The sequence below is a fragment of the Gouania willdenowi genome, chromosome 11 (genome assembly GCF_900634775.1).
Source record: "Gouania willdenowi chromosome 11, fGouWil2.1, whole genome shotgun sequence".
Classification (NCBI taxonomy): Eukaryota; Metazoa; Chordata; class Actinopteri; order Blenniiformes; family Gobiesocidae; genus Gouania; species Gouania willdenowi.
In genome coordinates, this window is record NC_041054.1 from 20,076,043 (window position 1) to 20,088,498 (window position 12,456).

Genomic DNA, 12,456 nt, shown 5'->3' on the forward strand with positions numbered 1-12,456 from the left:
CCACACATATTTTAATGAGGCTCAGCTCAGGTCGCTTTAAACTATTTATATTTCAAACTGTGTATTATGGAAGCCAATAGTTCTGTTTCACTGTAAACATCCCTCTGTATTAAAGCAGGTGCTCTGTGGCCGTGTTATTTCCTCATATCTGCAGCTCATCTAACTCTGTCATGTTTTACAGCGATGATGATGATGATGATGATCAAGGAAAGAGATTTTAACTGTGACTCAGTCACACTGCAATAATCTGATCAATGATCTGATCAAATCAACCTGTTATATTGTATATCAATTAAGGCATTTCAAAATAAAAGTGAACTTTATCATTTTCACGGATTTCAATGACATTTACAAGCGTTGGGAAAACTTCATGTTCCGTGATTTCTAGACAGCCCAAAAAAATGACATCACCGCCTCCTTTCCTCCAGCCCACCTTCATTCACTCATACGTGCTTTACCTTACACGTGGTGGGCGTGTCAGGAACCTGGACCAGAGAATATGCATAGGAGAGAAGCGCGTAACTGCAGGCGTGCAAAAAAAACGCTTAAGTCCAGACGGGAGAATAGACCCCTAAGTGCCCGTGTATTTTCATACTGGCTTCTTCTTAGTAGACATTTAGGAGGATGAGGATGGAGAGTTTGATGAGTTAATAAGAATTAATCTATGAGTCTATTTAGATGGCGGCGAGCCATGGAAACCAACTAATGTCCCAGTGTTTGTAAGAAAGGGACTCTGATGAAGCTCTGACTCACCTCCACCACCAGGGCGAGGTCTCTGACGTAGTCTCGCTCCGACTCCACCAGCTCCAGCAGAATGTAACTAAAGAAAAGACATCACAATTCATCAAACCGCATGTACGAGCACACGTCCTGTCAGCGTGTGGCAGTGCAGCACATACTGTCTTTTCTTCAGGAGGCTCGCTCTGCGCTCGTCCATCTCTTCCATTGGGGAGGAGGAGGAGAGGAGGGAGTTGTCGGAGGGGTTGAAGGAAGGGGAGCTGCTGTCTCCCTGATCCACCGACAGAGAGCTCGGTCGGTCCTCCAGAGCCTGGCAGAGAAACATTTAGAACAGTGATTCTCAACTGGTGGGTCGGGACCCAAAAGTGGGTTGTGGACCTGTACTGAGTGGGTCGCAGCTGGTCAAAAATAAATAAATACTTAGTCTCTCATGTTGGACTTGTCTTTTATTTTGAAAGAAACTTTTCTTTTGACAGACATGCTGTGAAATGCATGTTGCACAGGAAAATGTATAGATTTAAGTTTTAAAAAAGAGAATATGTGTTTTCAACAGCTATTTTTGAAAAAACGTGGGTCGCGATGAAATGGCTGTGGAAAAATGTGGGTCCCAGGGTGAGACCAGTTGAGAACCCCTGATTTAGAAAGTTTCTCTCCATAACTTTTGACAAATGTGCTTGATACTTAAAAAGTAACTAAATCCTAAAACCACTTATTTCTGCTGAATAAAAATATTTGGGTATGAAGTAGTGCTGTTATTGATCCTGGTCCAACTCTCAACATTTTAGTCTAAGTATTTCAATTTAGCATATTTAGCTGTAAAATGTCAGAGTGACCCGTATTTCTCATTATTTTAATATATTTATATTATTTGTGATGCTCGTGGATTATTAAGTTTTTCTTAACTATTTCCTAATTTGTAATGAGTGCTAAGAGATGAATTAATGCCGTAATTAGCGCTACATTAACACAATTTAACTGAATTAAATTTTGGATAATTTCCTTCAGCAGCTTGGCATGTAACCTGCTAACAAGTAACCTAGCTACCTTCTAACTTTGAAGCTTTTTTAACACATTACTACAATGTACACACCCATTAGGCCCGTGGAGGTAAGCTACCTCTACAGCCACAGCTACAACCAGGTTTGGGGTCAATTACATTTTTCCATTACAATTACGTCTTCATTTATCCATGTTCAATTACAACTCAATTACGATTATGGTAAGCTGCAATTTTTCTATTTACAACTAAAATTACAATAATTTTCCCCCTGAAAGTCAGTTACAAATGATGTTCTCAATTACTAAAATTCAATTACAATTAATCACAATTACAGAGCCTGAAATAAATAATCCCATAAAACTTAAACTTCCTCTTGTGTTAGCTTTCTGTTAGTATGTCCTATGATAATGGGTGGCTTTTGACCCACGTCTTAAATCAGCTGTAAAATACACTAAAAACAAATATCTATCATCTAATTTATTTCCTAGGCTTCCTAATCAATGAAAATATAGGTTTTAATATTTTTGGTGTGGGCATCTGAGCCTTTTTTGTGTCAGTATACCCCTTGATTTAAATTTTTTTAGATGGTAAACTGATCCTCAAGAGAACTGACAGGTAGTGGGAAAAGTTGATCTGATATAATTGTTAACTACGTATGTATAAACCAGTTTTTATAGAATTCCCATGCCAAAGTCAATGATCTGAATTCAATTACGATGACAACAGCAATAGATTTTTCAATTACAGTTGCATTTATAATTACATCACAATTGGAATGAAAGCTCAATTATGCAAATTACTATTATAATTGACCCCAACCTTGGCTACAACTACACTTTATATCTACTTTTACATGTACAGTATATAAAGGGAATGTGGGTTATTTGTGAATCAAACGCACGCAGTTTGAACTGAGATGAAATATAGATACGGAGGACGGAGAACACAGAGGTTAAAGGTCACAGTAGCAAATCTAAAACACAGTGAGTTCTTTCAGCTTTAAGCGGTGTACGTTTCCTACCATCTTGCTTTTGACCAGCTCCTCGATGGCGCTCACCAACTCAGCGGCACTGGGAGTCTCTGAACTGGACGGACGGACCGACAGACGGGAGGAAGACTGTGCAGGAATGCAGAAATGAGAGGAGCGTGAGAGATACGCAATCGAACAAACTGCAGCCCTGCTGACTGACATGAACATCTGCCTACTGTAATACAAATGTTATGTGATGATTATGAATCATTTTAAGCTAAAACACAGCAGGCGATTTAGACTTTGGAAGACTTCTTACGTTCAGATGTTCCTCTGCTGTGACAATAGCAACAAAATCTGTGTACCCTTCATTCTTTGGTTATTCTGTTTTAAAACCAAATCAAAATAACCAATAAATAGTGTGGTTATTTTGTTTTACTGACTTAAAACCAAAACAGAAAAACGATGCTTGTCTGATGTTTGATTTTTCTGTATTTCTGTTTTGAAATTAAATCTTTTGTTTGTGTGATATTTGGACATTTACGGGGAAACAAAGACAAGAGTTTCATGTTTTATGCTCACCACACAGAGAGGACCCACAGGCGTTAAAGAATTATTGATGCTGTGAATATCGTGTCAACTTTACCAAACAGTGTTATGGACCAAATGAGGCTGGTGTGAGGAACAATAGATGTTAGAACTTTTTTGACACTTTTGCAAAAACAATTTCAGCTTTTTTGAGGGCGGTAAAAAATATATCTTTTGCACATTTTAATACCACTAGCCAGCTGCTAACAGCAGCCTTCAACATACACAGAACTTGACCACAAGAAACGAGGAGCACCAGTAAATTCATTACACTACGTGGTTCCTTTAATCACATATCGTGTGCAGGTTTCAATTCACCAGTTCATCAGTTAATGTGACTTATGCGTTGCTTTTTTTTTTATCCAGGAGTAAAAGTCCACCCCCGTCTGTGGGTCCTCTCTTTGTGGTGAGCATAAAACATGAAGCTCTCATCCTAGTTTCCCCGTAAATATCCAAATATCACACAAAAAGAAGATTTAATTTCAAAACAGAAAAACGCTGTTATCTGGTTTTTTATTTTTCTGGATTTTAATTTTGGTTGGAAGTCCATAAAACACAATAACCACACTGTTTACTTGTTATTTTGATTAGGTTTTAAAACTGAATAACCAAAGGCTACACAGATACAACAAACAGGCTTCTAATTTCCTTTGTCAGGATTAAATAGGAGTGAATGTTTCCTCGGCACAAGCAATGACTTTGGTGGAAATGTCTGTTACATGTTTAATGGTGTAATCTGGACAGATTCAGTACTGCAGAGTTTCTACCGGGAGCTGACAGACACTGGAAGAGCAAACATGCGTACGATTTCAAAAAAAGTGCCAATAAAAGAGTGAAAGAATGTGATGGTGAAAAAATGACGGTGAAATAAAGCCTGAGAACGAAGAAAAGAAAAGGTGGAGGAAAAAAAAAAAAATTCAAAGTGATTAAGAAAAGAAAGATGCTTCTGATGGTTTCTCTAATGGAGAGCGACTGTGTTATAAAGGATGGGAAGATACTGATAAAGCTTGGATGGAGGAGATGCATGTGTGTGTGTGTGTGTGTGTGTAGAAGGATGTGTGTATAGTTCAGGAGACTCTCACCCTTGCTGTGCTCTGCTTCAAGACTTTTCCCAAATGGGGTTTTCTGGCCTCGCCAGCGTTTAGAGATGCCAATTACTCGCATGGGCAATGAGGTCAACGCACAGAGGGGAAAAGGAGATGAGGACGAGCAGGCACGGGAGACGCACAGGGTGGTGAGGAGGGCGGGGCATGATGAGAACAGTAGGGGGGGAGGGGGGGGTCCTTTAAATTGATATTCCAACGTGGTGATTTACAGCTTGGCTAACGGAGGACTCCAATGAGAGCTTGTATTTGCTAAGGAGGAGCTGATGGTGGGAGGAAGCTGGTGCAAATACAGACAGGCTTTCAATCTCCCGTCATTCTAAAGCTCCTCTACATTTCCTCGCGTGCCAGGTGACTCTCAGTTTTCAGCGGCATGTTAGAAAAACACTTTACAAGGAGCAGACACAGATCTTACAGGTAAACAAAGTTCTCTAAAAGGGTTCAATAAGAAACAGCTAGAAGAAAAGAGAAAGCCAAGTCTTTAAACAAAAACAAAAAAAGAAAAAGATGCTTTTCTGCATCCTTTCAGGATTTCAAAGTGAAAAAGGAGTGTGGGAGGAATAAAAAAGATACAAAAAAATAAAGAGTGGAAGAGTTGACCGAGGGCAGAGACAGACGGGGAGGAAGAGCGGGGCAAATTCAGATGGAGAGGTATGGAAACTGAGACAAAGCAAAGACAGGACATAAATCAAGGTAATGCTACAGCATGGCAAACAGTAAACGATACGATCAGGAAACAAAACAAAAGAGAAACAGAAATTAGTGTCAGAGGAGTCTCCACTTCTGAGGAAGAGGAGACCTGAGCTTCCTGAAAAGTGTTCAAAAAAAAAAATAAAAAAGGCTTTGCTGCTTCAAAAGTCACGATGAGAAGGAGAGAAGCTCACGCTGTGATGTGCTTCAGCTATAACAGCAGCAGAAATAAACTGGAACCATTAACACATTTAAACCACAGTAAGTCTGTGTTATCCTCATACTGGACCCAGCGTAAACACAGATCCTACTTTCAACACTTTGAAGTGTTCATATGTTAAGGTTTCATTTATTCAGACAACTTTCTTTTCAGGAAATTTGATCCCCTGATATGTTTCCAGTGGCATCCTCTGAGGAAGACTGACAGTTGGTAGTCTAAACTATAGACTGGGACACACTCAAGGGGAAGTGAAGCTTTTATTTTTAGAGCTCCCCCTGCTGACTGGCTGCAGTATAGGTCATAAACCCCGCCTCCTCAATAATAACGGATGAGATTTTGGTTAAAATGTAAAGTTAAAATATTGGTAACATTTTTTTTTTTCAAACTTAAACTCTGCTGTGATCATTAGTTATTATCACCCTACATTGTGTTCAATTGCTCATTTTTCTGTGAAGTTTGTTTTAAATAAGTTATTTGAGGTGGAAAAACGGGATTTGACGTCATATGTGACAATGATTGACAGCCTCAGATCTCTTTGTGAATAGCATAAGCAGTTACGTCGTGAAGGAAAGCCGAGACACCATTAAACTTTTCTGTTCAGTTTTTTTAGCTACTTGTATTAGTACTAACCTCTATCAACTGAAAAAGACGTTGGTAGAATTTCCAGTGGGAAAGATACTTAAGTTTGTGGCGTAGCTGGGCAGTACGCTAAGTGGGCGGGGCTTGTTACCAGGGATCCTTTGTCGTATTTTGGCTTCAACAACGTTGAATGGGAACAGCTACAGTGCACGCCCACTGGTCTAAACATGTTAGGAGATCACATTTCCTAACTGCTGGAATTATGTTGAAGTGTTGCTATGGCAACACCAAACCTCAATCGACAGATGTTTGAATTTAAGAATGATTGAAAGAATAAACTCACATTTATAATGAAATGAGAGGAGGGGATGTTTTCAAAGGCTTGTTTTTAACAGTTTGCCCTCCTCATGCACGTTTACACGACAGCTTTGTTTTCTCAACACACATCGTTTCTTATTCCTTTTACTGAGTTCATTTTTGTGTTTTAACATTATCAGTAACTCCTTTATTACTGAAAACCGTTGTATAAATAAAATATGGAGCTTTTAAAAGGTACACAGTAAACAAATCTCACAACTGACCTTTAGAAAATAGTTGTTTGTAATACAAATTAAGGTCGTATCATCAAAGCATGGGCAAAACAACAATAGAAAATGTAAAAAACAAACAAACAAAAAAAAAAAACCACAAAATTATAACAGAAGTACACTAAAATACACAAAGACATTTTTGTTTTGTTTACTGCATTAATGTTCAGATTGGTGTTTATTATAAATGCTAATCTCTGATCTGAGACAGTTGAAAGAATGGTTTAATACATTAAATATAATTAATTATATTATCACCAATGGTTCTCTTTTGAAAATAATGAAACTGATTATATACATTGATGCCACCCAGTGACACATTTACACATTTAATATCAAAGGAATGTGTACTAAAGAAGAAAATGAACAAATTGACTCCAAAAACACACAAAATGTCATAAAAATCATAAAAAATGAAAGTAAAGTATACAAAATGACAACAAAATTACAAAAATTGCTTGAAAGTCACAAAATGAGAAGACAAATAATAGTAAAAACATACAAAAATAGAAAAAAAAAACCTATACAAAAAGTAAAATATAAAAACTACAACAAAAGTACACTAAAATACACAAAACCCTTTGTTGTTTGTTTACTGTATTAATGTTCAGATTGTTTTTATTCTAAATGTTGACATGAATGTTGATAATGTTGCCGTTTGTGGCCCCCGCTGTGATAACAGTTGCCAATCTCTGATCTAAGGTTTGATATAGTAAGTACAATTAATTAATCACCAGTGGTTTTCTTTTGTTTACAGAAGGTTTTTTTGGTTTATTGATGATACCCAGTGACACATTTACACATCTAATATCTAAGGAATGTGTACTAAAGAATACATAATACATTTTCCTGACTCAACGCCTTTTCTCCGCCCTGGTCTCACCTTGTCATCCTGTGATTCTGTCTGCAGCAGACTGTGCTGCTGGATGGCCATGGGTGGAGGCAGAGGGACTGCGTCAGCTCCTTCCTCGCCCTCCTCCTCTCCACAGCTCTGCATGCCAGAGGAACTGGACTTGGACAGGGTGCCGCTCGACAAGCCTTCGTTTCGGACTCTCTGCAGCGCGATGAGAGACCACGCCACTGTTACTGTGCAGCTCTTTGAACTGGAGACAAAGATAAAGGAACCTCACCTCCTCCAGAGTTTCATCCTGAGGCGTGGCCGCGCTGTCGTCAGAGTCCTTCTGAGAGCCGATGGTCATCTCTCCGCTCTTCCTCACGTCGCGGCTCTTTTTGTGCTTGTGAGCGAGTTTCTTCACGTGGCCGTCGGCTTTACCGCTGCTTAGCCGCCGCACCGGGCTGGTGAGCCACTTCCGTAGTGTGTTCCCTTAGAAATGACACACAGGGTTAATACGGCTTCAGTCAAATCAAATTTACGACTTTTTAATGCCATTTGAAATTACATTTGCGGCTGACTTCACGGTTAACACAATAGGGGGGAAAAATGCCACATTAATTACATTTTTTCCAGTGTCTAGCGCAGACGTGCAACTGGCGGCCCCCAAAGTAAACACACAAAAATACACAAAATGACAGTAAAATACAGCAAAAAACAATCACTCAAAAAAACACAAAAAATGACTACAAAAATAGCCAGAAATCTATACAACAACAAAAAATACAAAAAAATAAAAACCATTAAGAAAAATAAATTCAAACTAAATTTACATTTCACCATGTTGTTGAAGGTCCCGCTGCAACCATGTCACTGTTTTGTAGTTGGTTCCACTGCCGTGATTGCGTAATGTTAGTTATATTTGTTACCTTTTATTTTGAAACATGAGACTAATTACAATCATTAAATCATACTTATGTGTTAAAATTAAGACTTTTGAAACATAGATTTAAGACATTTTAATGACATTTAGGGCCTTATTTTTGGATTAATTAATGTAATGCCTTTTAAGACTTTTTAAGGATCTGCAGGAATTCTGAATGAAGTCACTGAGTTAAAATGATGGATGTGTTTAAACAACAAGAGAGGAACAGGTTCTCCACTAATACTCTTCATCTTTAAATCAGGAGGATGTAGAGAACACCTCAAACCTGGAGGGTGATCACACCAATGGCTTTTTTATTCTTTAGCCTCAATGCCACACTAACACAGTAAACACTAAACTATTCACAGAACAAAAATGTAAACAAAATGACACGAAAAAACTACATTAACATTAATGAAGAACACAAAAAAAATCCACAAAATTACTCTAAAAAGTTGCTAAAAGACAACAAAAACATGCAAAAGTACAAGAAAAATGCATAAAATATCCTTTAAAAAATAAATAAATAAATTAACAGTGACACTGTTTATGATAATAAATAAAATGACTTCAAAAACACACAAAACAACATTATAATACAAAAACCTGTTATTCTCTCCTATATTCATGTTCAGATTGGTTATTATTCTATATGTTTGGATCAGACCATCATATTTTTGTGCCTCCCGTTGTGATAAAATTTGCCATCCCTGCCCTGTCACTCACTTTCAACTGTTTCCTGTTAATAGAATAAAATAAAATAAAATAAAATAGATTTTTATTGATCCCCAGAGGGTAAATTCTCACGTTGTAGAAGCAGAATAGAATAGCACAGTACCCCTAAGTCTGACTATGACATTTTGTTCAGAATTCTATGAAAAAAACAACTATAGAGAATAATGATGGAATAAATAAGTGATAACACACATTCAAAAGTATCTTATTTTGTAAATAAACGCCTCCTAAATAGATGTGTTTCTATCATTTTTATAATTTACGTTCATCTCCCTCCTGATGTCTAATCCTTGTATCTTCAGTTCATGTTCTAATCAAGATTATTTCTATCATCATTTTTTATGTCATTGTGTGTATTTTGTTGTCTTTTGTCTGTTCTTTTTGTTATACAGTAGATTTTTCTCTTGTTTTGTGTGTTTTTGTTGTTGTTTTGTGAGTTGCTGGTAATATTTAGTATGATTATCATTTTAAACAAAAAAAAACAACTATATAAATTCCCATATATTTCTAATGCTTTTATTTATTAATTTCCCTCGCGCTCTCTCTCTCAAGTACCCCCTGTAGTGCCATCGTGTACCCCCATTTGTGAAACACTGGAATAGCTCACAGTAAGAACAAAATAAATACCATCATAGGATAAAAGTGCAAATATACGACTGTGGGACAGACATACTGTAAATTAGAAATAAATAAATAAATAAAACTTAAAAAAAACAAAAACAAATCACAACAAATGTGCAAATGACAAATGAAGGAATATAATGGGGGTGGGGTGGGGGGTTATTAGACAGAGTGGTGACAGTTATTGAGTTAAACAGCAGTGTCTGATGGCAGTGGGAACAAAGGAACGCCTGAAGTGTAATCATTAGTTGTTTAGAGGTACAGTATTTCTGCAGCCGTACCTGGTCGTTTAGGACCTGGGGAGGAGTGCGACCCGATGCCGTGGCCAGGCTGCAGAGTGGCAGACGACCCCGGCATGATGGAGTCATTGCTGCACACTGAGAGAGTGTCTGTGGGTTGGAAACAGGTTTAAAGTAAACACCGTGGATTACGCACACGCACTATCAAACCAACAACCACACCAACAACACACCTTTGTGGTTGAAAATACCCTCCATCTCCATGGAGGAGCGCGAATGTGCAATGCAGAGCATGGAGCAGGGCACTAGGCCCTCCTGGGCTGGGGAACGATCCGTGGTCCTGACCAGGCACCAGTCGGGCTTGTCGTGACATCGCTCCAGCACCTCCACCGTCTGGCCACGTCGCACTATCAGCTCGTTGCTGTTGCTAGCCATGAAGTCGTGTATGACCACGGTTAGCTCGCAGCCACCAGAGAGCTGAAGAGAAACGGACGCTCGGTAAGAAATGATGAGAGGAGTAGAGTGTGTAGAAGCTTCAGAGCATGTGTGTGTGTGTGTGTGTGTGTGTGTTGTCACCTTGTCGCTGTCCAGTGTGTTCTGAGAGGTGCGAGATGCCAGTGAGATGGTGTCTGGTTGGCTGCTGCCTTCACCCTGACTGTCCAGGTCCTCTCCATCCCTAATCAGAAACACATTGGTTTGTCATCGTTTTAACAATAACACACATCATTTAAACCTCACACAACATCACATCGTGGTCTGGTTATTGATGTTTAGTGACATTGGGTTCTATTCTTCCAAGCGTATGAGTCAGAAAAGCTGCGCTGAGGCACGTTTTTGGCCGAGCGCTATTCTGCCCCTGTACTTAAGTCAGTCGCTGTGCGCCTTGATCCCAGTTACGCAATGTGGGTGGAGCAGCCCTGAAATGTAGCTGTTCCCACTCAAATCTGGCCTTACGCGCATTCTTCCGTCTGCTTAAGTTCTTTTCCTTTTACACGCTTCTGAACCTGGAATAAGTGCAGCGCCCCGATAAGGCCAAACATTATATTGCTTATAACTAGGACACTTTTTTGATACACAGGTAAAAACAGGTATATCATCAGAAAGCAACGTGCTGGTTAAAATGATGATGGATGTCTATGAGGAAATGCCTTGCAAAGCTATAAACTGTATGCATGTCTACAGAAATGTAATAGTAATACCTCACTGTTTCAGGTGTCGTGAAGCTGTGGTTCACGGCTCAACTAGTCTGGGACACTCTGATGTTCTATCCCTCTATCCTGTTTCAGTCCACTAACCCCAACCAGTCACAGCAGATGGCTGCCACCTCTGAACCTGGTTCTGCTGGAGATTTCTTCCTGTCAAAAGGGAATTGTTTCTTCCCACTGTCGCTAAATGATTGTTCATGTGGATCTTGTTGGGTTTTTTCTTTCTTATAATGAATTTCATATTTTGATAAGCGCATTGAGATGACTTTGTTGTAATTTGCGCGATACAAATAAAGTTGAAATGAATTGAATTGAAGTATATAAAATCTAAATGGGAATACAAAACTACCGACCGAAATGTCAGAGTGTGATTGGCTATTGTTGCGTAAGACACGACACAGCTCTACGAGCTCGAAACGCTGGAGAGAGGTCGGCTGAAAAAGTCTGACACACTTCTTTGTCACGCCGCAAATTAAAAGCAAACAGACTGGACTACAACAAAAATATTGGAGACAATGTGGAACCTATAATTCCAATCACAATCATGTATTTCCTGGTCATGCACCAAACTGCAACCCTTCTGGGACGACAGTATGGGACTTTTGGAGGACATCTTAAAATATAAGGTTCCCAGTGACACACGGGTTCTGCATCTGGGAATGATCCCAGAAGGATTTATTATGAAAGAAAACAGGTACCTCTTCAAAATAATGATTGTTGCCTATAAGAAGGCCATTACTCGGAACTGGTTAAAAAGTGATGCTCCAAAAACAGGGAACTGGATGATCATAATTAGAGTTGAAAAAAATCGATTTGGAAATATATCGCGATATTACGTCGCGCGATTCTCGGATCAATTCAAAATGCATTCATATTGATTTATTACAATTTTTTTTTTTCTAACTATTTTTTTTTTTGCCTTTATTTAACTAGGAAAGTCTTTTCCACTGCAGGACACATTGTAACTGCACAAAGAAGTGCTGAAACCTGGGCATGTAAATAAATTCTAAAAAGAAAGTACTAACTTTCTGCATTTATTTGTTGTTCTAGGCATTATACCACAGTTAAGTTGGTTTAAAAGCCACAGGCAGATTGTATGTTATTTTTTTAATTTTAATATGAAGGTGTACAAATTTACAGATTAGTTGTTTCTTAAGTCATATATTAAAAAAATTGCAATAATCACCTTATACTTTAATAACGGGATATATTTTATCGTATCGTATCGTGACGTATGTATCGAGATACGAATCGCATCTCATTATGGAGGAGATCTATGCGATGGAGAAAATAACTTTTCATCTGTGAATCAAAGGAGGTGACTGTGCACAAAAATGGAGGAAATGGACAATATTCAAAAACAAAGTATTACTTTGTTGGTTTTTTTTTTCTATGTTCCTGCTGTCTCTATACAAACAAAACTA

At 38.4% G+C, this 12,456-nt stretch overlaps 1 protein-coding gene across 7 annotated transcripts in view; it reads right to left on the reverse strand.

The window, feature by feature from the left end:
* The window catches only part of LOC114471872 (triple functional domain protein-like), a 145,821-nt gene that overhangs the window by 15,468 nt on the left and 117,897 nt on the right, over nt 1-12,456 (reverse strand). For 6 of the 7 annotated variants that reach the window (XM_028460842.1, XM_028460843.1, XM_028460841.1 and 3 more), the window contains 8 exons: nt 10,404-10,503; nt 10,061-10,304; nt 9,870-9,977; nt 7,606-7,799; nt 7,359-7,529; nt 2,760-2,855; nt 900-1,048; nt 754-820 (listed from right to left, as the gene is read on the reverse strand). In XM_028460842.1, coding sequence (XP_028316643.1) covers nt 754-820; nt 900-1,048; nt 2,760-2,855; nt 7,359-7,529; nt 7,606-7,799; nt 9,870-9,977; nt 10,061-10,304; nt 10,404-10,503 — 1,129 coding nt within the window. Of the gene's footprint in view, nt 1-753; nt 821-899; nt 1,049-2,758; nt 2,856-4,378; nt 5,099-7,358; nt 7,530-7,605; nt 7,800-9,869; nt 9,978-10,060; nt 10,305-10,403; nt 10,504-12,456 lie in introns of those variants that run through there. The other variant, XR_003675038.1, reaches the window with a different exon arrangement.